This window comes from Piliocolobus tephrosceles, chromosome 13 (genome assembly GCF_002776525.5).
Source record: "Piliocolobus tephrosceles isolate RC106 chromosome 13, ASM277652v3, whole genome shotgun sequence".
NCBI lineage: Eukaryota > Metazoa > Chordata > Mammalia > Primates > Cercopithecidae > Piliocolobus > Piliocolobus tephrosceles.
In genome coordinates, this window is record NC_045446.1 from 51,866,592 (window position 1) to 51,894,176 (window position 27,585).

At 43.4% G+C, this 27,585-nt stretch overlaps 1 protein-coding gene across 4 annotated transcripts in view; it reads right to left on the bottom strand.

The window, feature by feature from the left end:
• The window catches only part of TEAD1 (TEA domain transcription factor 1), a 270,156-nt gene that overhangs the window by 172,500 nt on the left and 70,071 nt on the right, over positions 1–27,585 (bottom strand). For 3 of the 4 annotated variants that reach the window (XM_023230876.3, XM_023230877.2, XM_023230875.1), the window contains one exon: positions 6,763–7,018. In XM_023230876.3, the coding sequence (XP_023086644.1) occupies positions 6,763–6,919 (157 nt within the window). In that variant the 5' untranslated portion in view covers positions 6,920–7,018. Of the gene's footprint in view, positions 1–6,762; positions 7,019–25,159; positions 25,260–27,585 lie in introns of those variants that run through there. The other variant, XM_023230874.2, reaches the window with a different exon arrangement.

The following is a 27,585-nucleotide window of genomic DNA, read 5'->3' on the forward strand; positions in this document are numbered from 1 at the left end:
CAAGGGATCTATAATCCAAAATATGTTTAAAAACCACTTCATGATTTTTTTCCCAAAGTTCAAAGTTAGCTAAGTCTGTCTCATGCTCTCTTTCATTCTCAAACATATACAAGTGCATTCCCCCATCATAAATAACCACACTTTGTGCTGCTCCACCGGGCATATCTCTAGTACAGAATATACTTCCTTCCATATCAATACTAGAGTCATTTGTATTGACTGGCTTGGTTGTCAACGTCAGCTCCACAGCTTATTTACTATGTGACCTCAAGCAAATAACTTGACCTTGCTGGACCTCCCTTTCCTCAGCAGCAAAATGGGCATAATTACAGTACCTATATTATTGGGTTGTTTTTGAGGAATAATCAAGATAGCACATCCTATAACAATGGGAAAGTGCCTGGTACATTAACTGCTCACACAAGTCAGCTTTTTAAGTTATTTTCTGCCTGTTGTCCCCACCACACTCAAAGCACACTGCAGGCCCTCAATAAATGATTTATAAATCCACATCTTCCTGAATCCCAGGGCTCATCACTGCCACAGCAAAGCTGTTGGAAAGCATAACTTGGTAATACTTTCACATTCTTTTCTTTCTACCTCCCTTATGACCAATTCTTGAGCCATCGTTAATTAGCTATTTTGTACCCGGATTGCACAAGAGCTCACACCTTGTGCATACACCTTTGCTTACCCACTACACATTAAGCTTCCCAATCAAAATGCTGATGACGCTGGCCCTGCTATTCTCACAGGAACCAAACTATTTCAAAAATTCCCCATTACTCTATCTGTTCTGAGCATTCCAGAATTAACCCTTGCTCTGCTATTGTCCATATTTTGTGCAGAAATCCTTTCTATCTCTTCACCTAACATTTGCCAACACAAAAAACAGCGGTTCTTCTTTCTCAATCTAAGATCATTAAATAAACATCTTCCTCTTTTTTTCCTTCTTTCTCTCCTTCTAGCCAGTTCCTCCCATAGGAGAGGCCCTCAGGGCTTACAGGCTTAATCACCTACATTCTCTGTTTGAACTATAATTCATCTCCCATAAGTATTTATTCAGCAAACATTACTGACACCTTCTATATTCCAGGCCTTGAAATACATCCTGTGATCGGTGGGGTCCCGGCTTTGGGAGCTTCTAGCCTGTTCCACCACATAGCTGTTTGTTTCACACTTGTAACCAATTAACTTGAAATAACACCCTGAATCAGAGGTCTGAAAGAGGAAATCAAAGATGCCACATGATATTCAGATGGAGCACTGAGAAGAACACTTTGCCAAGGCCTGGAGACCCTCCAGAGCTAGGAGTCTATGGCCATTTCCACACCAGGGCTCTGGGGTCTCCACTGACAAAGCCTACCTCCCTGATCCTCAAAGAGCTGTTGTGAGAACATAATATCTTGTAAAAGGATCATTCTGCAATTTTTTGACCAGTCCTCTGCATCCAGAGGAGTGTAGTGACCACAGATTTCAGTCTCTTTGCTGTACTAATCAAGACATACTCTCACTTGCTTGTATGTACTCTCATTCTGACATCCCCTTGTCAGTTCTGCCACTACCTCATTTCAAAAGCCCCCTTTCCTCTTCTGACTTCTGCTCCTATGAGGTAAAGAAAGAAGAAATCCTAAGTCCTATGCTATCCTGGTGGGCAGGGCACAGGTCAGCAGTGGGGGAGGACTGACTAGAGACACCCTCCCCCTCATCTTCACTGGTCCTCACAATTTAGGTCTCTGGGGCTGACCAGTAGTCCTGGTATCCCAGTAAGAAAGGGTCCTTCCTTGAAGCTGACCTAAGCAAGGATCCTGAAGACATCTGCTTGCAAAAGGAGAAAGTCAATAGTAGCCAGGAAGATGTCTGGAATCAACAGCTCTGCCTAGACTGCCTGTAGAATCCTAGGGCACTAGAACCTTCCAGACATCCTCCTGGCCACTACCGAGGCCAGCCTTGTGATCTGAGATCCTCTCTGCTATGTTATTTGAGATGATTTCTTCCTGCCAGCATCAGGCCAAGTGCCCTGGACCTTGGTAGCCAAGAATAGGCTTCAAAAGGCTAAGTGGAAGGTGACCATCTTCAAAGGGCTCTCAGACTTCTCAGAAAGCTTTGGCACACAGTCCTGACCTCAGGTCAGTTTCCTGCAAATGAACTTGAGATAGCTCCATGAGGGAAGGGACCATGTCTGTCTGGTTCACCACAGTATCACTGACAACCCCTAGCACAGGGCTGGAATACATCTGCCCTGGTGCTCAATACTGACTGACTGGATTTATGTATAACTGTCTCTACCAAGGAAGGAACAAAAGCTCAGTAGAAAGAGTCCAAGATGTAGAGTCAGACAGCCCTGAATTTGAAACCTGCTAGCTACACCATCTACATTGGCCACGTGCAAGCCACTTTACCACTCTCAGACTCAGCTTCCTGTCTATACAGTGAGGATAATACCAGCTTCAAAGCATTGTTAAGAGCATTAGACAGAATTGTATGTGAAGCCTTCAGCACAGAGCTTGGCAGAGAGCACTTCTTTGTTTTCAGTTCACAAGCACTTACATACCTCTCACTATATGCTAGATACAGTTCAAACACTGCAGGGGGTGGTGGTGTTCCAGGTAACAATTAGTTCATTTAATTCTTCTAACAATCCTACACAGTAAGATCTATGTAATTCTCTTTTTCAGTTGAGGAAATTGAGACAGAGAAGTAAGGTAACTCGATCAAAGCCTGATATCTAGAAGTGCAGGGCCAGGATTCATATTATTTATAGAGTCCAGACTGTTAAGTGCTATACTGCTCTGCCTCTACAGCAAGCAACAAGTGAAGGTTAGTTCCTGTCCCTGCCCTATTTGATTATGGGGTATATCTGACTCGGGTTTTCAGTGCAAAAGAAACATATTCAGGTGTTCCTGTGGTTTGCTATTCATTTTGTTTTGTTTTAAACTACGGCCTGCTCCTCTGAAATCCAATTTTGGATAAGTTTGTTGATCAAGAACTTCCCTCTCATCTTGTCCTCTTGCTATCTCCTCTCCCATGATCTACCAGGAAAAGAGACACACACAGCTATGTAAAAACAAAAAAATGAAAAAGACAAGCACAGAGAAAGAGAGAGCCCAAGAGAAGGAGCACACACACCCTTAGGAACCAGGTCAAAGGACGTCTCATACCCCTTCTAGTAATCCATAAAAACGACTGCCTACACATAAGGGTGCCCACAGCAAAAGCCACCTATCCACATGGAGCCCAAACACATAAAGTTTCAGCTCCCCAAAGACTAAGTTAGCAGAAAGCGAATGAAGCCATCTCTTCCAGTGGCCAAAACCTCATCATAAAGAGAGTTTTCCTTTTTTCTCCTTTATAAGACTGCATTTGCCCTACTGCCAACCACGAAGGAAATTTCATTACCAAAATAAATCACCTGACCTTGCTTCTCCAATGGCTCAGGATTAGTGACATCACAAAACACTCTACAAATGCTCTGAAATATTGGAATAACCCTTTCAAGTAAAAAACACTTGGTATTTCACTAAAAGACTAAATCATTTTTATTTTACTGCACGGAATTCAAAAATGTTTTAAATGCTTTCATTTTCAAAATCCTAAGAGAAAAAGTACGTTCTTTAAGGCCTTAAGAAACCCTGACGCCTGGTCTGGTTTGTGTCCCAATTCATGTATGGTAAGATGGGGAACAGGCCAAAAGACCAGGACAGTACTCTGGTCCCACACTACTCATATGATTCCTCGAGTGGCTGGGGCCTCACCGTGGAGACTCCCAAGTCAACTTTCTCTTATCCTCCAAGTCACAGGCAGGTCAGAGGCAGCTCCCAAGCAGTTCCTCTTAAGGGGTTCAGTCTCCACCACCAACAGCCCCATTAACCACCATGGTTCCCTTCTAAGGTAGCAGTAGAAGCAAAGCTCCTCGTGTCGACCAGAGAGACAGAGTTCAGGGCGGATGTTTCCTCCCCAAGGAAGCTGCCTGGAGGTGGGGGTGGCTGCAGCACAGTGCAGCCAATGCATCTTCTGAGCCCCAATTAGGATACACACTCCCCGAGGCTGTATACTCCACTTGCTGAAAAACCTACAACCAGTAAGTCTGTTCTTTCCAAATGAGTTAAAATTCCTAATGCTGCTTGCTCAAAAGGAATGTCCCATTTTAAATCAGGTTAGCCACCAACACAGTCACTAAACGTGCTGCTGAGTTAAGGAGAAAAGAATCCATACATCCAAACCATGCACACTCAGGAAGCACTCAGAATTTCAGTTATGCTGGGTACTCAAGACCGGCTAGGCTCCCAAGCAGCACCGCATGGGTCAAAACTGACCGTCTTGCTCCGTGACAAGAAACAAAACCATGGCATCACAAAATGGAAGAGTCCAAAGGACCCATGGACATCATCAACTACTTTACCATCTTATTTTACACAGGAGAAAACTGAAACCAAGACCAAGGGTAAAATGTTCAAGTTCACTGTTGATACAACTACTCGCATCCAAAGCTTCTCTTTGTTCTTCCTAGCCTGCTGCCTCTGAGACCCAATTACCAACAAGAGCTCTTATACAATTATTTTCACATAAAAATATTTTTATAATTGAATTATAGGCAAATTGGTTAAGTCCACCAGGGCTGTTGTCTATAAAGTAAAATCTCAACAGAGAACAAAACAAAACTGGAGTTGACAAAAGTTAACGTGGGGTTCTCAGCCCCAAAACCTTATTCCTGAAAGGACAGGACCTTTCCCAGTATTTCCTGTGGGAAATGAAGTACAGTAGTCATGCCTCACTGGGATTTCTAATACTATGCCTTTGTTTGAAATTGAAACAATTTTGGGGTAAGCAAATGAGAGTTGTACAAGGTCCCAAAGCTACCCTTTACTACCCATAATAATTCATCTTCAAAGAAGCTTCAAAGATTCAAATGCTTTTCTCTGCCTTTAAGAAAGGGAGGAGCGGGCCGGGCGCGGTGGCTCAAGCCTGTAATCCCAGCACTTTGGGAGGCCGAGACGGGTGGATCACGAGGTCAGGAGATCGAGACCATCCTGGCGAACACGGTGAAACCCCGTCTCTACTAAAAAATACAAAAAGAAAAAAAAACTAGCCAGGCAAGGTGGCGGGCACCTGTAGTCCCAGCTACTCGGGAGGCTGAGCCAGGAGGATGGCGTGAACCTGGGAGGTGGAGCTTGCAGTGAGCTGAGATCCGGCCACTACACTCCAGCCTGGGCAACAGAGCGAGACTCCGTCTCAAAAATAAAATAAAATTAAAAAAAAAAAAGAAAGGGAGGAGCTACATTTTCAGGTATGAAAACAAGACCACAAAGCAAATAGCCAGGCTGAGGAAGAAGAGACTAGGAAAGATCCAGATATACAGAAAATCTAGGGCCCTGAAACTCTCTTCCCATAGTAGCATTTCACCAGCTACGAAGAGGCTTCCCTGGCTACAAAGGATATTATGGGAACATAAAACAAATGCTGAAGGCTTGGGTCTCCTTCTCCCTTGTGTGTGACAGGCTGAGACTTCAATGCTGCAGAAAGCAAAATTTTCCTTGTTTCCATTACATCATCCAAGTTGGAGAGGAGGAGGGCGGGGTTGGGGCACAGCTGGTGGCAGCTGCACCACCATCTGCTTTCTCCTTAGCAGTGTGTGCTAGTTGAAGCCACAGTCTCCTACAGCTCCTGATAGTGGAAGTGCAGTATTAAAGGTACAACACCCTATTATGAAAAAGACTTCAAATTGTTTAGAAATAATCACTCCCATGATAAGTTAACAACCTCAGGTAGACTACTGAGCCAGTTCTCTTTGAGTTTAGGTTATTTGTGTTTGCATCTTTTTAGACTCAGCTACAGTGCGAACTCTGTCATCTCGACGTGCTCAATTAGACAAGCAGAATGTTCAAGCAGCCACACCTGCCATCTGCTTCCCAAAAGGTAAGCAGCCAAAAAGTACAGGTCTGCAGCTGGAAGCATTTATGGAAGGAAGTTAGGGGGTGTCCAAACCCAGCAAGCAAGACCCAGACCGGCAGATGGATCCTTACTGCTGCCCTTGGCATCCCGAGCCAACTAGTCAACAGGTCTCTCTCTCCTGAGCACTCTTGATGTTTCCTTCAGAATGCCCTTCAAGGCAACCCCCAAAGCAGGGGAGATGGTAAGAGTGACAGGGGTGCTAATGCCTTGTCTGATCATTCAACTGTAAACTGGCAGCAAAGCAGCAAATTGGTGGTTCAGAGGCTGGTCAAGCCCATGCACATGCTTTCTCTGGCCTGTACAGAGTTGCTTTAAAAAAATGCTGGCTTTTTAAAAAGAGTAGACTTCATATAAGCATCTCGAATGCTGGCTCTTCTTCAAGGAGGTTGGGGGGCAATCAACTGATTCGGCAGCACCAGGCTCCCATTCCTAGTGGCATCAGTTATCTAGAGGTAAGCGGCAGTGCTTCCTTGCGATCTGGTCTGCGTTCCAAAGACCTCCTCCCCACCAACTGGTGTCTGTACATGCCACTACAACTATTTATGTTCCTGCCTGGACCCCTAGAGCTTCTGACGTAATGCCGCTACACATGTAGAAGAAGAAGAAAAGCCCAGGGGGTGATTTCCCAAAGGTCCTTTACTGACTCTCCTTTTTCGTTGAGGGTTAGTCCTTTTGGATGACCCACTAAAATTCTACAAATATCATTCAACCCCACACAATGAATGGCTCTTGCTGGAAGACCAGCTACAATCTATCCCCTACCACAACAGCACGTTGTAGTATTTCAAAGGAGTGTTCCAGGCCACTTACCATACATTTTGCCTTCGTCTGATAAGATGATTTTTCTCCTCCCACAAGGCGGATAGATAGCCAGGGCCTCCTGAAAGCTTTGCTCAATGTCAGGGCTCCAGACCCCTTCTGCATCATTGTCAATTGGCTTATCTGCAGAGTCACTCATCCTTTCCATGTTTTCGGCAGGGCTCTCGCTGCCGCTCCAGCTGCTGGGCTCAATTTTGGCGGTGGGATTTTCCAAGCCGAAGCCTGGAGCCTTTTCAAGAAAATAAACCTAGAAGAGAAAACAAAAAACAGTGTAAGGATGTGGTAACCACAAACATAATGCTCTTGCTAACTCTAGTGCAAGTTCTTCAGTCACCAGATTTTTTAATTTCATTTTATTATTTCAGTCGTTTTGGGGGTACAGGTAGTTTTGTGTTACATGGTTAAGTTCTTTAGTGGTGATTTCTGAGATTTTGGTTCAGTCACCAGCTTTGCTTGGAGAACTCCTAGTGGAGAACATGGAATTTTGAGATCCAAGTGGCTTTATTATCTAAGTATCATGTTAAGCACCCACACGGAAATGCAACAGTGGGCAGAAGCTGGATAATCTTCACAGACGAGAGGAAATTTATACGGAAGAATAGTACACACTCGGAGTTCCAAGTTTGCAGTGATTCATACAAAAACCATCTACTGAGTGCCCACTATCTACCAGGGGCACTATGCTAAATGATCATCAAATCTCCAAAGCAGAACAAGTTATATATAAGAAAATAAAGTTTTTAAAATGTCCACTTCACCATGGCAACTGGCATTATAACTTGGAAACTGTTAGTTTCACTATCCCAACATGAGATCATCAAGATGCAAGATGGTGGCAGGATCAAGGAGGGAAGGAGGAAGATTATTTTGGTATCACACATACTCATTCTACTGAGACAGCAACGCCGACTGATCTGGACCTATGTCATTTATCTCTGAGGCTTTTACCATGTAGAATCAGGCCACTTTGCTCTCTCAGCTCCTAGACTGTAACCTTGAAGCAGGCACCAAGCTGTCCCCAGTCCTGACTTCCCTGCAACATCTATCACAAGTGCCTAGCCCATCTATGGAAATATTCTCTATTGACATGGAGCACTCCCTGTCGTAGCCTATGCGGAAAACCTGATCACATGAAAACTGTGGGGGAGTATTTCATTTCTTTTTCTGTAGCACTGAAGATTATAGTACCAAAAAAAAAAACCTCTCAAAGATTTATTCCCCTCAAAGTATGCATATAACCAATGGTCATAAAGAGATAAGCTTTCCAAACAAATGTCAAACTGGCATAACACCAATGTGAAAATGACCTAATCCAGTACTCCCTACTGTCTGGCATACTAACATATCAATATTCCTTTGTTGAAAAGGCACGGGATCATTCAATGAAAGGCCTTCCAAAATTGGGGGAGAAAGGCTTGATCGAAAAGAGGAGGCCGAGGGCCTAAGTAGGGAGGGCTTCATGTGGCCACAGTTCCTCCCCTTCTCGCCCCATCAAGTCCAGGCAGTATTACATACGGACACCCAGGAGGGAAGCGGTGCTGGTGGTCCCACCTGGCACCAGGGACTTCTCCATGTCCCAGGGCCGTTCCCTGACAGCAAGCAACCTGTCCTTCTTCCCCGCTCTCTCCCAACTGTATCCTGTGCCCCTGTCCTCCCCGACCTGTGTATATCAACAGATGCTAGGTGCAGAAACTCTGAGGCACATGAATATTATACAATTAATGGTATAACTATAACTAGTGGGCACTTTTGGCTTCTTCCCTTCCAGCTTTGTAGACTTGGCAGCATCTGGATTAAAAACACACACACACACACACACACAGACAGACACACACCCCTCTGGTTGTCTGCCTTTAAATGCTGCTACTGAGCCATCATTAAAAGAACTTGCCAGCAAAATATTTACTACCTCTTACCAACATATGTACATTTACACAGGACTTTCAAAATTGCCAAATGTGAAGGTATAAATTATGCCACAAGAAAGCATTTTGTGACTGACCTCCGGATGAACCTGACGATGCCTGCAGTGTGGGCCTTTTGAATTCAAACTATTACCATTTTTGTTAGGATCCAAGAGTCTTATAAAATTCAAACTGAACTATACTCTAGAGTCTGTTCTAGCTCCAAAGTAGTTTATTAGATAAATTATGAGAATAAGAAGGAATTCTTTGAGCAGTGGCTAGCCCACCTTCTTCCTCTCCACCCTACCCGCCAAAAAACAAACAAAAAGACAAAAACAGACCAAAACAACACACACGTACAAAACCACAGGCCAGTCCTTCAGCTCTGGGCAGGTCACAGCAGTATGAATTTACTCCAAGGAGCCGTACTTTAAGATAAATAATAGGTATGCCCAGTGCTCAGTCAGGATGGCAGGGAATGGGATCCAGGGGATAGGTGAAGGGACTGAGGGACCTTCGACTGCCTAAAAAGAACATTCTCATATAACTGTAAGCCTCAGAGTCTCCAGACCAAAACACACCAACTACGCCCATTCAGTGCTTGAAGTCCCCTCAAAATCTACTCAACTGGTCACAGTCTACCCTTGAACAACACCAACAGCAGGGAACACATTACCTTCTCAGTACTACCCCACTCCATACTGACAAGTTGAAATTCTTCCATTTATCAGGCGAAAACCCATCTCCTGGTTAACATCTACACATCCATTCCTTGAGAGTATACCCCATCCTTCGGGGGAGCAAATCTCTCCTAAGACACCCATTTAGGTATGACAGGAGCAGCCCCCAGGATCCTAATTGTCTTCCAGACTAGAAACCATCACCCCTCTGCCCACCACATGAATGCATTTTATGGCCCCCAATAAATGGCACTCAGAGGTGGACTTACTTTCCATTAAACTTCTAAGCTCATGCCCCTCAGAGGTTGCCCCTGAATCCTGTCTTTTGTGCAACTGGTGTCAGAGCTAAAAGCAGGAGTTTATATTTATTCCTATTAAATTCTATCATTTTTAGCCTCAGCCCACAGCCCAAAGATGGGAAGATTCTTCTAATTCATAACTGCACGCTTAGTGTCCTAAGACACTAAACAATCTCTGAAGAGCTGTCTGTCACATGGGAAGGATGTAGATCCACTGTGGGGAAGTTCCAAAGAATATTCTGACTCAACATAAGAAAAAAATTTCTGCTACTTGAACTGCTCCACAAGAGGCATGCTGTTCTAGTTGACAGGCAGCAGAGTCTTGCAGACAACATCTTCTAATTACTTCTATAGGCACGAACCACAAGTTCCTGGTTATTTAGGGGAATGCAGTATTAACTAGCATTAATTGATCTATCCACTTAGTAAGTACAGCCAGTTTTAAATGTTCACATATTTTTATTCATTTACTGCAAAGGAAAAAGACTCTCTGTGTCCGGGTCTTGCAATTTTTGGTCAACTAGAGTTCAGCAGGATGGAATTACCTAATCTAGCAATGGGCCAGCACACAACCCCAGAAACTACCAGATACACAATCCACAGAGTTATACAGGCTTTTGGTTTTACAATCCCATCGTAAGATGAAGACTTTACATATGGGCAGAGAATTTCCTATCACAACACTGGGGCTGGCTGAGAAAAGCTCCCCATACTGGATACCAAAATAACTATCCTGGCACTCCATCTCTCAGGTTCCTTCCAGTCCAGTCCAAACTCCACCTTATCCTGGAAACTGGCCTTGTATCTACAGACTCTGAGAGTATCAACTACACTTTAGGAGAACCCTAAAAATGTGTGGAATTGGCTAACTGCCATGCAATCTACCTCGATTCTCAATCTATAGCAATAAGCAACTGATTATAATCAACATTAAAATCTAAATGAGTGAATTATGCACACAATGTCTGTACCTGCAGAGCTGATATCTTTACCTCCCCATACATATAAATCCTTTAAGTGAAGGAGTCAGCTTTCACTAAATTCAGTAAATAAAGAACACAGTGTTGGGGCCAGAGGTGGGAGAGGAAGGGAAGGGAGTTTATGAAGACTCCAACAGATCTGGGTTCCAAACCTACTCGCCCTCAAGCCATGGAGCTCAAACTACCGCAATTACTGTCGTGCCAACCTAATAACTCTGTCAGAAGCTCAGGTTTTCATTTGTTAAATACAGATAACAAATTCCATCCCAATACAGAAAAATGATTAAGGGATGGAGGGACTCTATTCCACAGGGTTGCCATAAAGATTTAGTAAGATCATGAGTGAAGGCGCTCTGTCATCTGTAAAACCATGAACAGACATTCGCTTATGTCCAAGTCCATCCTCTCTTGACAATGTTGTGTACCTTGTGATGGATGGTGAAGAAATGAGAGAGCTTCCTCTAACGGTTCACTTTGGGAAATTGATTTACAAAGGATCTCTTCTTCAAGGTCTTCAAATGACTGCATAGAAAATGTAAATTTGTGACAACACCTTTACTTCTAACACTCTTCTAAATCTGAATTTATTCACAAGTTCAACAGCTTTCAGATTCTTACGGGCAGTGTGGTTCAGGGTAGTAACCCTTTCCACAGAATGCCTTCAAGGAAAGAGAAGATAAAAGTCTTGTTTGTTGGAAAAAAAAATTTTTTTTTTTTGAAATGGAGTCTCACTCTATTGCCCAGGCTGGAGTGCAGTGGCACAATCTCAGCTCACTGCAACCTCCTCCTCCCGGGTTCAAGCACTTCTCCTGCCTCAGCCTCCTGAGTAGCTGGGATTACAGGTGTGCACCACCACGCTCAGCTAATTTTTGTCTTTTTTAGTAGAGACAGGGTTTCACCATGTTGGCCAGGCTGGTCTCGAACTCCTGACCTCATGGTCCACCTGCCTCGGACTCCCAAAGTGCTGGGGTTACAGGCGTGAGCCACCACGCCCAGCCGGAAATACTTTTAAAAATATGTAGCCCCCATGTGGCTCAGTTTCCATCATAAACACTTTTCTGAAAGATCCTTTATTCCTTAAGTTTTTCCCAAATGCACTCTAATAAACTCCAAAAACAAACTCTTACTATTATCCAAATATCCTGGTAACTGCCACGACAACCACATTCCCTAAATGGATAACTCCTTCATCATAACCTACTGAGGCTTCAAAAAGAGTAACATGAGTACAGAGATATCACATGTGCATTCAACCAATACACATTTTATTATAAAAGCCTGGGGGATGACCAGGATAAGACGGTCCAATGCAGGTGCTCTGACACCAACTCTATCCAAACAAGCGATGAGATAAGGACACAGGAATTTGCTGCTCCCTTGATCTTAATTCCTGCGAGTCTCTCATAATGTCAGTTTCTCACTCATCTTCAGATTACTTAAAGGCTCTTAAGTAAAAGGGTTGATTTTAACCAATCCTCATAATTAATGAAACGCCACTGAACACAAGGATCACAAAAAAAAAAAAAATCTATATGGCTTGTTTTTGCCAGTGTCTCAATATTCTATGAGGCCACAGGAAAAGAGCTGGGATGAAGTTAGGGCTCTGTCCCCCTGAGTAACCCAGGACCACACAGCACCTGTAGCTCCAGTATGCCTCAGTTTCCACCATTAACCCTGGAGGAAACCAACTTATTCATTCATCACCATGTGATCCCACAGACTTTACCTACAACAGAACTTGGTGAGTTGGGGCCTGTAATCCCAGCACTTTGGGAGGCTGAGGCGGGTGGATCACTAGAGGTCAGAAGTTTGAGACCAGCCTGGTCAACATGGTGAAACCTTGTCTCTATTAAAAAAACAGCTGGGTGCGGTGGCTCACGCCTATAATCCCAGCATTTTGGGAGGCCAAGGCAGGCAGATCACAAGGTCAGGAGATCAAGACCATCCTGGCTAACACAATGAAACCCATCTCTACTAAAAATACAAAAACAAAATTAGCCAGGCATGGTGGCAGGCGCCTGTAGTCCCAGTTACTCGGGAGGCTGAGGTAGGAGAATGGCGTGAACCCAGGAGTTGGAGCTTGCAGTGAGCTGAGATTGCGCCACTGCACTCCAGCCTGGGCACAAAGCGAGACTTCATCACAAAAAAAAAGTAAAAAAAAAAAAAAAACTTAGTGAGTCGGTTTGTCATTGCTCCTCCCACTTGCACCCCAGTGTCCCTCCCTGAGAGCCGAGACTATATAACATTTACAGTGTCCCTAGTGCTAGTACCATACCTGACATATAAATAGCCAATGAAAGAAAGAATGAACCTGCGGGCGCGGCAGTTCACACCTGTAATCCCAGCACTTTGGGAGGCTGAGGTGGGCAGATCACCTGAGGTCAGGAGTTCAAGACCAGCCTGGCCAACATAGTGACACTCTGTCTCTACTAAAAATACAAAAATTAGTCAGGCATGGTGGCAGGCGCCTGTAATCCCAGTTACTTGGGAGGCTGAGGCAGGAGAATCGCTTGAACTCGGGAGGCAGAGATAGCAGTGAACCGAGATCAAGCCACTGCCCTCTAGCCTGAGTGACAGAGCAAGACTCTGTATCAAAAAAAGAAAGAAAGAAAAGAGGAGAGGGAGAGGGAGAGGGAGAGGGACAGAAAAGAAAAGAAAAGAAAAGAAAAGAAAAGAAAAGAAAAGAAAAGAAAAGAAAAGAAAAGAAAAGAAAAGAGAAAAGGAAAAGGAACAGGAACAGGAACAGGAACAGGAACAGGAACAGGAAAGGAAAGGAAAGGAAAGGAAAGGAAAGAAAAGAAAAGAAAAGAAAAGAAAAGAAAAGAAGAAAGGCAAAGGCAAAGCAACAACCAGACGACACAAATATTCTTTGATAACAATATGACTGAGTGTATCACCCAAAGTTTCCACAAGAAAAGGAAGTGTTTCAGCTACTTTCACATTCCTGACTCTGGCCAAGGTTCCAATGAGTAGTAAGAGACCCAGAGGAAATCACCAAATTAGGAGGACACAAGGAGACAGACTTTAAGCCAGGCACAGTATAAACAACAAAGAGTTGGCTGGCGGATCCAATTTCTTAATCACAATTATTGGCAACTAATAGTCCTTCTGTGTTAGAGGGACAAGTAAGATTTGGGTCCTTTAAGAGGTAATCTTTTATCATGAGCAAATCTCATTTTGAGGAGAATGGTAATTTTTGAGATAATATATAATTTTGCCTTCTCCATTTCTCTTTCCCTTTTGATGACTGGAGAAGAAAATTACCAAAAGGTGACAGCTACAGGGAAAGAGATAAGGGAGGCAGAGTGGCCAGGGTGTAAAAACCAGAAGCCAAGGAGGTGGCCAAGGAAGAAATTCAAAAAGGTGACAAATGGCAAAGCAAATATGAGTGAGCAGGAGAGCAAAGGGCAGCACACAGACAGTGCCAACGGGACCAGCACTAAGAGAAAAGATTTCTCACAGCCCAGGAGGAGAGAGAAGTCAGTACAAGTGAGGACCACTTCAGGGTTTCTAGAAAGAGAATCACATGGTTGGAATATTTATAGTGGACAACTCAACCAAATATTTGATGGTCCGAAGGTCACTGTAATCTTAGTCAAAGTCCAAATTTCTCTCATAGGAGAAAAGCTGCCCTCCAACAAAAAGACTGGGTGGAAAAATGGTGCTTTACTTCCAAAGTGAACTGGTACCTCAAATCCAAGTTCAGCCTTCTCCCAGAACTAGGTGTCAGGCACAATGTCAGCAGTTTCTGCCTGGAGGATCTTATTTAATTGCTGCACTTCCCCCTTCAGTATTATCCCCACCTTGTGAGGTTCAGAGACCTAAATAAATTGTCCAAAGTCCTATGCTTCACAGAGATTGAATCTAGGAGTAATTTTCCAGACAGAATGCACATTCTGTGGGAATATCAGACATACTATACCCTCACTAGACAGCAGGATGTAGGCAGTGCTGAATTCTTAGCTCTGTCCATGAGTGACATCATCAAGGACAGTCTAATTAATTCCTAATGAATAGTGATGATCCTGACTCACCGCTCTGGGCAACTGAGAGGAATGTCAGACACTAATAATGGTTAATTACTTTTGCATATGTAAAGTGGGTTGTGTTATTATTTTCCTACCATTTAAGACACCAGCCAACCTTGCTAACAAGTGGCCTGAGGAAAATATAGGTGAAGATCGGCAGCCTGGATTTTGTAGGCAACCACAAGAGACAGAAGCACAGAAAGTATGTCATTGTCAGAGACAGGGCAGAATTATCAGGGAATGGGAATGCTGATGCTGAGAATTGAGGCAACATCTGCCACGACGACAGTAGCAGCCAGTGAGCCTTGGTGCCAACTGCCAACAGGTTCCCTCTAATTTCAGCAGGGAGGAGTGGATAATTACTCCTTCTCGTTTTCAAAAATCACTTCCGTGTCAACAGAATCCCATCAACAAGCCAATATCTCTTCACCAAGCTCCAATGCTGAGCATCCCATTAGAGGACTTAGCATTACCCTCCTGAGAATCGCTGATTAATTCTCCGCTCCATCAGCCCTAAGTACTTGCCCAGGTGACAGCTCAAGAAAAGCTCTGATTGATTTCATGCTATGCAGCTCTGATGGGACCACTCTGCATTACCAGCCTTTAGGGTAATCGCCCACCCCATCCCCTTAATGAATCTGTTAGCCATTGAGAACAGAAATCCTGCCCCTTCCTTTCTCCTGTCACTACCACCAGTCAAGCTGATCATTGTTGTTCTTCATCAGCAGACTCCTTCAAAAGGACAAGGCCACAGCCCCAGTTTCAGGCAGTCTATCCTATCTGACCATTCCAAAGCAAAGACCTGATACGAAGACAGTGCATGCGCAAAGTGAGCGTGAGCCAGAGGACATGACTCAGAGCCCAAGTCTCGGAGCCCAAGTCGCTCCCACCCTGGGAACTGGACAACTTAATCTCGGGAAACACATTTCAAACCCAGAAACAGAAGCTTCTTTCCTGTTTTAAGAGAGCAAACGTCCCAACTGTTAGCAGTAAGGAGCTGTCAGTATTTCAAAAGGAAAACTCGTAAGCCTTTTCCCAGGAGTAACAGTCAAAAAAAACCTTAAGACTAACTCCCCAATTCCAGTACGCCTGTAGAGTGAACATACACTTGGGGTAGACTAACCAACCATAAAACTTACTAAAAATAAAGAAAACACCAGGAAAACAATACTCCTTAGCCACTAACCTATGGATCACATCACTTTCTCAGTTGGTAAGATTCACCATCCGATTATTATAGCTCAGTATTTTAAATGACAATGAGCATAAAGTAAAAATCAAAAGCAGAAGTAAAAAGACATCAACATACAAGATAAAATATAAGTATATACACCATTTCAAGAAGTCCCCGCAGCTGCATGACTGATGAAATGCCTAGAAATGGGTCCTATGCCATTAGAAATGGCTCCCTAAGAGGCAAGTCTATGGGTAAATGCCTGGGGAGTCATCCCTGCTTACTAAAGGCCAGGCAAGACTCACCCAATGTTACACAGTCTGTTGACAGCCAACTTAAATGGTATGTTGGCACTGGCCTCACTCCAAGTCCCAGCAGCAACCGGCCCAGATGTGACCCCCTTGGCTGATTCAGAATTATAATTGTGCCGCATCAGAAATGGCCCTCCCTATTTTGCATACAAAAATAGTCCAGGGCCTTCTCCACCAGCTTCGACGACTTTGGATGCTTCTCTCATTCTGGCCATGCCCCATCTATCCTAAATTATTGAAACAGGCATTCTGGGGGTTGGGAAGGGAAGCAATAGGGAAATCCACACTTCACTCCTGATTGAGTCATAAGCCAATCAACAAGGAAAACCTGAATCAAGATGGCATTTTAAAGAGCTGAACTGCGAAGGCCAAGCCCTGCTCTGGTCCTTCAACCACAGCCCCTGACATTCAGTGCTCTCAAGATCTAATGGATCCAAGTGGATCTCATCAGCACTCACATCAGGATCCAAAATCTAGGCTCTCACATGCCCAAAACGAAAAAACTCTTTCCTGTCAACCTAAGGAACCAAAACCACAATTCATCACATTGTTTTCCTTCCCATCCTCTAGACTATCAGAAATCAGGCTGTCACTTTCTCTTGTGTGGGTGTCAGATCTGGTCTATCTGCCTTTACCCATTTCTAATGGATTTGAGCGTACAGATCCTCATGGCGTACCCAAATCATACATGGATATTTCTAAGTTCCAAAACATGATCATAAAACTCCTCTGGGGCAGAGGCAGAGCCTGTGTGACCTCTACAACCTAGGACAGTGTCAAATAACATTTGGATGCTGGATAAAAGTGAGACAACGTAAAACAACAAATAAAACGAACCTGCTTGAATAAATGCAGCTCTTGTGCAATCCTGAAGAACAAAAACCAAAGTTGAACGACTTAAACTGCCCAATACGAAACCTCAATGCAAAGCTTAGTCATTAATAGTATAGTACTGGCACAAAGATAAAGAAAATAGCCCAAGGGCTCAGAATACAGAGTCTAGAAACAAACTCATACACATACATTCACTTGATTTGTAACAAAAGTGACAATGCATTACCCTGAGTAAAGAAATTTTTTTCCCAATCAATGAGCAAGGTTGATATTCATACAAAAAAAATTAAAATTGACACCACCGCACACAATAGTTTACAATCCATCTGAAATAGACTTTAGATCTGAAAGTAAAAAACCAATAAAGAATTTAGAAGAAAACTTAGCAGATTACCTACACGGCCATAAAGCAGTCGAGGATCACTTTAAAGGAACACAAAAGCACGAATCAGGAGGGAAAAACATGATAAACTGGACCACATCACAACTCAGAACTCGCTTTCTTGAAAGAACCATTAAGAAAATCAAAGCAGGCCACAAAGTAGATACTTGCAACACATTTATTCAACAGAGACTCATATCCTTCATCCTACAGGAACTCCAAACAATAAGAAATCAGACAACCCAATAGAAAAAAAAGGAAAAAGCTAATGTTATGAAACCTAAACAAATGGCCCACAAACATAAAGCAATGTAATACGTCTATCCAGCCACTAGAAGAGCTAAAATAAAGAGACTAATACTAAGGGTTTTCAAGGATATGGAGTAAATGGAACTCTCAAAGAACTGGCGAGAGCATAAATTGGTACAATCATTCTGGAAAATTCTTTGGTAATATCTACATACCAAAACTGATTATATGCATACCTTCTGACTCAGCAATGCCAAATCCCAGGTACAGATGCTAAAGAAATGCATGCTTATGTTCACCAAAAGACAGGTATAGGAATGTTTATATTTTCGTTGTTTGTAACAGTCAGAAACAGCCACATTTTTATTAACAATAGGACATATAAACTATAGCATAATCAGGCTGGGCGCTGTGGAACACATCTGTAATCCCAGCATTTTGGGAGGCCGAGGCAGGCGGGTTGCTTGAGCACAGGAGTTGAGAGCAGCCTGGGCAACATAGTGAGACCCCCATCTCTAAAATAAAAATACAAAAAATTATCTGGGTGTTGGTGGCACACGCCTGTAGTCCCAGCTACCCCAGAGGCTGAAGTAGGAGGATCACCTGAGCCCAGGCAGTCAAGCTGCAGTGAGCTGTGATCACACCACTGCACTCTGGCCTGGGAGAGACACACCTTGTCTTAAAAAAAAAAACAAAAACCTGTAGCATATTCATAAAATATAACGGTATACAGCTGCACTGTCCAACGCAGTAGGCACTAGACACATTTGTGAATTTAAATGTAAATTAATAAGATTAAAAATTCAGTTGTCCAGTCACACTACCCGTATCTCACGAGCTCAATATACACAAGTGGCTACTGTGTCATACAGCACAGCCAAAAATCATTTCACAGCCATAGAAAGTTCTATGGGACAGCAATAAGAATATAAATAAATGACAACTACAAGTAACAACATGGGTGAATTGTACAATGCAATATTGAGAAAAAAAATAGATACAAAGAGATACATACTACACTGTCTCCTTCCATTCATACCAAATTCAAACACTAACAAAATTCAACTATGTTATTAGAAGTCAGGGTAGTAACCACCCTTTAGGGTTGGGAGTACTGACTGGAAGGCAGCATGGGGAGGCTTAGGAGGTTCTCGTCATGTCAGTGCAGATCGCAGATCAATGGCTCTGGATGCCAATACGTTCAAATGGAAAAACACAAGGGACTCAATACTGATGATGTGTGTGCCCTTTTCTGTAACTCAGACTTCAGTTAAAAATTATTTTAAAAAGTAAAATAAAGAAATGAAAAAACCAAACTGCCCTGTTTCAGTGCCTTTCTGATTCCACAGTTACCTTAGAGAAAGATTATTCCAGGAGCCCTGAAAACATTTGCTTTTATTGAATTATGCTTTGAAGTGCTGCCATCAGCATATGAAGGGTTATTAGAAGAAACAGCCTATGGGATTTGTCTCTAGATTGACTGCAAGGATGTGGAAGATGCTGCTCATCACGTCACACAGACAGATCTTTACAAAGATCCCAAAGGAAAGTTCTACGGCAAACAAAACGCAATGTGTTTTTTACCTCGTGGTCAAGCCATTGGCCTTTCCTTTACTCACTAGCCGCCAAAGTGCACTGAGCCACACTGGCAGGCCCCTCGGAGAGCGCTCAGAGGCGGTTTTGGTCAGCAAGTTTGGTTTCATTCCTAAGTCCACTTTCAGTCTTCACCTCTATCCTCTTCTTTTTTTCTCCCTTCTTTCTCTCACCTTCTATTTATGCTATTTTACAGTCTTGCATGCTGCCTTAAAATGATTCTGAAACATGATGGAAAAACATGTTTTTCATAATCATGAAAGGGAAAGTTTCTGTTTTCTAATTATCTGTTTCAAATGAATGTGGTAAAGCATTTACTGAAAGCCCCTCCCACCTCTGTCTCTTCACCCATATGTGCCAAGCACTGGATATGGAGATAAAGATACCACATTCCCTGTCCTCAACAAGCACCCTCTCCGGCAGGGAGACAAATAAGTACATATACCTGCAAGACTTCAAGCCCTTCCACTGGGAAGCCTGACCTGACCTTTCCCCACTCGTCTGTGTTCCTACAGGTAGCACCTTTGCCAGCCAGTACAAATGAACTCAACTCACTCACCGTATAGGAATGATGTGTCTCTCACCTTAGAGGGTTTGTGAGATCTTTAAGGGTTAGGCCTGTGCCTTTTGTCATTTTTCTTTTTTTTGAAGTCAGGTTGGAATACATACAGTGGCATAATCACAGCTCACTGCAGCCTCAGCCTCCAGGGCTCAAGCCATCCTCCTGCCTCAGCCTCGCAAGTAGCTGAGATTACAGGCACATGCTACCATGCCCAGCTAATTATTTTGGATTTTTAAAGATGGGGCCTCACTATGTTGCCCAGGCTCGTTTCAAACTCCGGGCCTCAAGCGATTCTCCTGCCTCAGCTTCCCAAAGTGCTGGGACTACACGCGTGAACCACCTTGCCCAGCCTAGTCATTTTTCTATGTTTGGCATTCAGCAGAATGCCTAGCACATGGCAACTGCTTCCCAAAAAAGAAGACTGAATGGTTGCTGGAAATAGTGAGTCAATGGGTGAACACATGAATGAACAGGTGAATAAATATGTCACCTGATGCAATAGAGGAATCAACAGACTGCTGTTGGAGGAGTTTATACTGTCTCTCGGATCAATGAATTTCTCGGGGGGTGGCATTTAGGCTGGTCTGAAAGGCTGAACCGGACTCATAGGCCAAGTATTAGTGGAGGAGATGTGGGGAAGAGAGAGCCAAGCGAGAAAGTAGAAAGGCTAGAGCAGAGGTTGAAAATGTAAGCTGAGCCAATCACAGGGGGCCTCACAGGCCATGACAGAAGGTGGACTGTTTCATACAAAAAGCAGGAAAACACAGAAACACCAGGAGTGTGTGAGCAACTCCGGAAGATGTACGTGTGTGTGTGTATCTGTCTACTTGGGAAGATAAAGGGTGAAGAACAGAGAATGTTATATATCTGGAATTAGCATTTTTAAATCACAAGTATTTTCAGTATGGTCCAAGGCCAGAACAGTTCTCTAGATAAACTGAAATATTACAATGTGACGTCTCCCTTAAGTGTTCTAAGTTTATAAAGGTGTGTTTGTTTAAACAACCCAGAGCCATGGGATTAACTCTGCTCAGTACCTGATCACTCAGCCCTTCTAATGAATGTTCATCAGACTTTGTCTTCAAGCACTCAACATACTCCCCTCGTCCCTAAAGACAGGCTGTGAGCTGACAGCAGGGTCACACTCAAGCCCAGCATGGGAACCAGGCTGCTACGCTTACACAGAGACACACGTCTGCATTTGGCCAATGTGCAAACACCAACTAATGCCGACACGAGCTAATGCATGAATTTAACCCAAAATACTCAACATTGCTGGCTCACAAATGTCAACTGGGTCCCCAATGATCAACCAACACAAGCAAGTCCCCACCCTTCAAACGAGAAATACAATCTGCCATTTAATGACACAGTGATGGCGCAGCTGCAAAACAGGTCTCACATTGAGAGATGCAAATACAGGGGCCAATTACAGCCCCACCCGCACCCCATCCCAATCCTCAAAATGTAAACCTGGTCCTTGTTTTACATCCAGTTCAAGTTCAGCAAGAGAAAGAATCTTGGCACTTTAGTTGAATACTGGCTGAGGCAGGATAAGTGAGTAACTACTGTTCCCCCCTCAGACAAACCACTCATTCAAATGAACAAATATTACTGGAGCACCTGCTGTGGGCACAACACCAGCTCTGAGCCGTCCACAAGCACTGCAAGGGCATTCAGTGGGGGCAAGACGCCCAGCCCAAGAGAGGTGCGGACAGAAAGTCTGATACGCTCACATCTGACATCACGCCTGCCTTCTCCTGCCTTCACTTCCCCATGGCCCAGGGTGCTGTGAGCCCTCTCCAGCCAGCAGTCTCCTCCCGCTCCCCTCTGACAAACCCCAACAAATGAGTCCGCTGAATTCAGTAAAATATGCAAAGGCCACATCTTCATTCAATCCACATTTTCTAAGGTTCCCCAGCACACATGCACAGTTTCTTTAGGGAAAAAGGTGGGCAGGGTGTCTGGTGGGGGAGGGGGAGTATTATATTTCCTTCCAAGACTACATCCTTCTACAGATTCTGTTAACCCTGGCAGAGGAACAAGATGAGCTCTCAGTCCCTTAGATTTAATTAAAATGTAATCCATTTCCGATTACACCTACAAATGGCCACTAAAGCCTTCCTTCTCGGGGAGACTTCCAGGTGCAGATTCCCTTTCAGTCCAACTCTGAATGGTGACTCTATGTAGGGGATGTGACTTCAGAGGCCAAAAGTCCCCCACAGGCAAAGCAAACCAGTGCAAATCCTCACGCACACACACACACACACACACACACACAGTTCTGGCACACTGGGCCCTGACACTTTCAACATCACATTGCTGATTAAGGATCTATCTGTAAAAGTCCCCATGAAAATCCAAAAGGACTCCCAAGTCCTGAGAGAAAAAACCCAATCCCACAGCCTCCTCTCAGAGATGATGTTTCTCAGGTAAACTGGCTGGAGCAGCACCCAAAGGAAGGGCCACTATCCTAGGTTCCCCTCCTCCCCTCCTGATCTAGATGGTCACCAAGAACATCCACTTGACCCCCAGTCCCCCAGCCTCCCCCAATCCCCTCTGCTCCTCTCTACCCCACTAACTTTGCTCCTCTCTCAAGGAAAGGACCACACCATTTCTGCCTCAGCACTCTGCCAGAGCTGAGCTGTCCCCCACCTCCCCACACTCTCACCACTGCCAACAACCTGGTCCCCAAGCCTGTTTATACAGGATGATATAGGTGGCTTCTTAAACATAGAGATTCCCAGCTTTATGCCAGAAATACTGAATCAGAATCCCAGGAGACATATTTTTAGCAAGTCTCTCCTATGCTATCCTGCAGTCAGAAAGGTTTTCCTAAAATGCAAATAGGACTTTTATCATACATTCACTTGAAGTCATTCAGCAGATTCCCACTCACTCAGGACTCAACTGCATTATGAGACCCCTGGCCTTTCATACCTGTTCTCAGCCTGCTCCTCCAGCCACCCATCCAGGACCCCAACATTCTAGCTACACACGCACTCCAAGATGCCTGGACAGGGATCACCTTGGACATCTGGAGAATCCATACGGCAGAGTAGTTATATATACTAGTATATACTAATAGGCCAGGCGTGGTGGCTCATGCCTGTAATAAGGTGGAGTTGCAATGAGCCAAGATTTGCCACTGCACTCCAGCCTGGATGACAAAGCGAGACACTGTCTCAAAAAATTTTAAAAAACAATTTAAAAATTAAAAAATAATAATTAATAATTACTGCTTATATATCCACCTTCTTCCCTGCTATACTGCAAATTTTCAAAGGCAGGCACTATTTCCCATTCAATTCTGTACCCCACTCCAGCCCCCTAGCCCAGCTCAACAAATAACCATTTGCTTTATTTTAACCTAAAATGTTAATACAATTTTGATGATTCTTAAGAAATTCATCCTTGTCTAAGGAGTTACAAGGACGGCCTCAGGCATACCTTAGACTAGAACCACAAAGTGAGATAAAAGAGACTCACTGGCCTCAAAACCTTCCTCAGGTTTCCAAATACCCTGACTACCTGGTCTGTAGCCTCAACAACCAACTCCACCTTGCTTTAACCTCAGGCAGGGCCTGCTACCTGCTGAGGTCTTCACTGGTGACCCCCCAGCCCCCTGGTCTGTGGCATCCCGGCCCCTGCTGCAGCCTGCCCACAGCCCTCAGCCCAGCCTGCTTCAGCAGCAGCTCATCCTGGGAGAATGCAGCCTGGCTCTCAGCCAGCTCACCTCCCACAGGGGCCAGGGGGCTGCCCTGGGCCCAAAGTGTCAGGTTACCACAAAAATAACAGTGGGCCTGCCTAAACCACGCATGCCGGCCAAGTGTAGGAGGGAAGTGTCCCAGAGGTGAGAAAGAGAAGCTCAGGAGAAGAAAAAAAAAGGAAGACCTTTGAACATGCGTCAAAGAGGACTTGGTTTTTAAGAAATGAACATTAAATTCATAACTACACTCAATATCACCACTACAGCCTCTTCAGTAACTCATTTAGTATCTAATCAGGGTAACATATTTATATTATACTTAACTCTGAATGTGCTTTTAAACATATTATTTTAGGACAAGACGGGGATGAAGTTTTCTTTAGTTTGCTTATTTAATACCATTTATAAAAGTCAGATTTGGGTCAATGAAGGTTTAAACAAGTATTCCCACTCAACAAATTCCTACTATTACTCAGCTTTAATTTTCTCAAAACTAAATCCAAACATGTCGAAGCTAATTAGGTTTATTGTAGAAGAGACAGGACTTCAAGGGAGGACAAAGGCTATTAAAAAGCATTTATTCATTAATTTTTCTTCTTCCCTAAAATGAAATCAAAGTTCACTCCCGTGCTACTCTCGTGCAAGAATGCTGCTAGCTTGATGTGGTCTGGCCCAGCCTGGATATTTCAAATAAAGTTAACTTCAATCACTGTTGGGAGTTAGGAGGGTATTGATTCTCCATCCATTGTTCTTTCATCTTGGTTTACTCCACACACAATGTCTCTTTAATTTGCTCCTAGCAACTGTTTTATGAGTGGGTGGATATAGGCCCAGCTACAAGAAAAGATGCACTTCTTTAAGTCAGGCAGGTAAGCCTCAAGACCAGGCTATCCACTGGGTGGAATGGGTTTCCCATTGTAATCTCGTACGTGCAAAAGAAGCTATGAATGCCTTGGCAGGAGAAGACAGAGCCAACTCTAATAGGCACATTTAGATTCCCAACCTGAAGGTGGTGAAAGGTAGACGGACAAAAAAATTCTAAGCAGAAAAATATGGGCTAAGTTTTTTGAAAAAACAATTAATTTTGATGGGGAAAAGGTTCTCAATTGTCACATTATTTTGCTGATATTGATTTATGTTTCATTTTACAATATCAGGGCTGCACGTATTATTAAGACACAGTCATATTCTGAAGAAGACTCTATTGCAAACAGTCAAAAAAAAAAAAAAAAAAAAAAAACTTAAAATCACAATTTTAGAGGCAGCCAGACCAGCAGTTGACATGCAAACAGGCAGCGATTCTGTCTTTTTAAATTTTTTTAGCTTTTCAGAAATAGCCCTCTCCCAATCAAATCAATCAAAAACTTCATAGAAGAACCTATCACCAATGGAGTCTGAGTCCTGAAAAGTTAAAAGAATACCAAATAAGTTGTGAAATTCACTGTAGTTTCATTCTGTCTTTAAAAGCAGCCAAAGTCTAGTTCCCAGAAGAGAGGATCTCATTCACCTTGCTACTCCTAGTGTGGTCAGAATTAACACAGTTCATGCAGGGCACATCACACCGTGCAATTATCAACCAGCAATGACACTGCTAAAAGATCTTTAATAATCCTGGTTTTTACCATAAAAGCTCTCATTATTATCCCAGCTCTCTCTGCTTGTTCAGCGTGCCTGGTCACTTACATGAGGATGAGAAAAAACCGTAGACTCGACTCATCTTTCCCCAGCAGCGTCTCCCAGGGAGCTGTTCGTGTCTCTGCAGAGCAATGCCACCACACTCCCTGACCAGGTTTAAAATTAGCTGAGCCCTGGAGAGCCGTGGGTAACCTTCTGACAAGGTTAGCCAGCAGAGCAGAGCACTGCTAAGGGAGGGACATTAATAAGAAGCCAAGTAGAGCCTTTCAACAAGTCCATTAGGGCCTCTCAGAACCTGTGCAGTCTGGAAGCCTAGGGGAGCTGGGTGCCTCAACATGAGGAGGCTGATCTAGGCCTCTTATTTTTATCCCACCGAGTCAGCAGTTTTCTTTACATGAGATAAATACAAGCTCCAAATGTACTTCTCCAAGTTTAAATCCAACATGTTCACCCACTCACTAATTATACAATAATTTTTAAATTTTTAATTGGGTTTTTAAAAATATTTCTGGAACACCTCTAGTTATAAAATACCCACAGATGACCAAAAAAACTGGAACATATAGAAATATCCATAAAGAAAATTAACTTTACCCATATTCCACCACCAAATAATACTCAGTGCTAACCAGGCATTTTGATGTCCTTTCTTAACACTAATTATTCCTTATAGCTTTAGGTTTTTATTGCCCACCCAACATTTCACAGTCAGAATTAGTTCCTGAGTCCTGAAAACGTCTTCGTATCTGTGATTTTTAGAGGTACATAATATTCTGGGTGGTGGACATGCTATGATTTAGCTCTTTTCCCATGCTTGGATTTTGCCCCACTTTTCACTGTTGTGGCAAACATCCTTGTAATCATTTCTCAAGGACAGATTCCTAGCCTATAGTCAAAGAGCAGAACAATTTCAAGGCCACCAATGGACTGGGGACCTCATGAAGACAGGGGCTGTGTGCCTCTCACATCATATACACAGTGTTTTCTGAATAAAAGGACATGTCCCAGTGCTGTCTAAACAGACAGCCCTAAATCCTAATGTGACACTGCCCAAGCACCTTTGGGGATAATCTGGCCTAGCGCAACTAAAGTTTTCTCAGCAATGAATTAAAGATGACAAGTGAAGAATCTATCAACACCTTTGAACACCTGCCAATTTCAGACACTCTCCCACACCACCTCCAGTACTCGACTGGTACAGTTACACTGGTTGTTTAAAATACTGAAATACTTTCATAACAGCATGTAAAGAGTCAGTGCCCCAAGCTCCCCTGAATGCTCTGTCCCCCTCGTAGTGCCCCAAGGTCTCCTCACTATTCAACAAGGATAGGTGTCTGGCAAATCTAGAGGCCTGCAGTAGTTTCTACTGTGTCAATACCCTTCCAGACTGGTTGTTAAATATTTTCAATACCACCCCTGTTCATGGATAACCTTTTCCCCCCACCTTAAATCTATTTCATTTGTCATACAGGCAACTTTTAAAATCTTAATTACCATCACTTCAACACTATTTCTTAAATTCACCAGACTCCCTAATATTTTAGTCATAAAACTAAAAATTAACAGTTATTAGGAAGCAATTACCAAGACACCTAGCAGGGGGCTGTTTCTGCTAAGTTATTCTCTACAAAGCATAGTGAGATGGGTTGGACAAAGATGAACTCCATAATCTTAAGATTCATGAACCTAGTGCTAATACTAATTATATTGGTTCCCCAAGGATAAAAGCTATCTGCTTAAATCACAGGAGACCTTCAGATCATTAATCAGATTCTCAGCAAAAATACTGAAGTGCTAAAGTCTGGAGACAAGAGAAGAGTTAGGCCCTGCCTACCCTATGCCCAGGTCACCGTCGTATTGGCTTACCTGTAATACTAATAAAAACAGCATTTATTGAGTGCTGTCAATGAGCTCGACATATATTGCTATGAATTTAGAAGTATGATCTCTACTTTTACCTCTTTTTGCTAAAGTAAACCCCTTCCTGTGGAGGGAAACAGATAACTAATATGTGGATCAGAGTTTCATTTCTTCTAAACGTTTTTATCTATTTTCTATTGAGGATGCCAAGGCAAGAACACCAGCCAAGAAAGAGAAGGACAAACAAGAGGTCTCTGTAATCGGACTTTGAAAACCGAGAAGGTGCTAGCCTGGACATATTACAGCACTGCCCAGTCCCACCGCTGGACCACGGCCCACTCTGGAATCAGCTCAAAGACAATACCCTCCCACATCTCCATTACAGAAGAATATACTCCAAATTCCAGGCCACTATAAGAGCTGGAGGCTGAGCTATGGCTTCTTTGCCAAATCACCGAGATTCTAATAGACGGTAAAAGTTTAAGGAAATACACCTTGTAATAGTGAATCAAATTTATATTCACAACTAAATTTATTTGACACTATGTGAGGAATAGGGGTCAAGACTTTCCTTTTTTAAAGTTTTATTTTTGATTGACAAATAATAGTTGTAT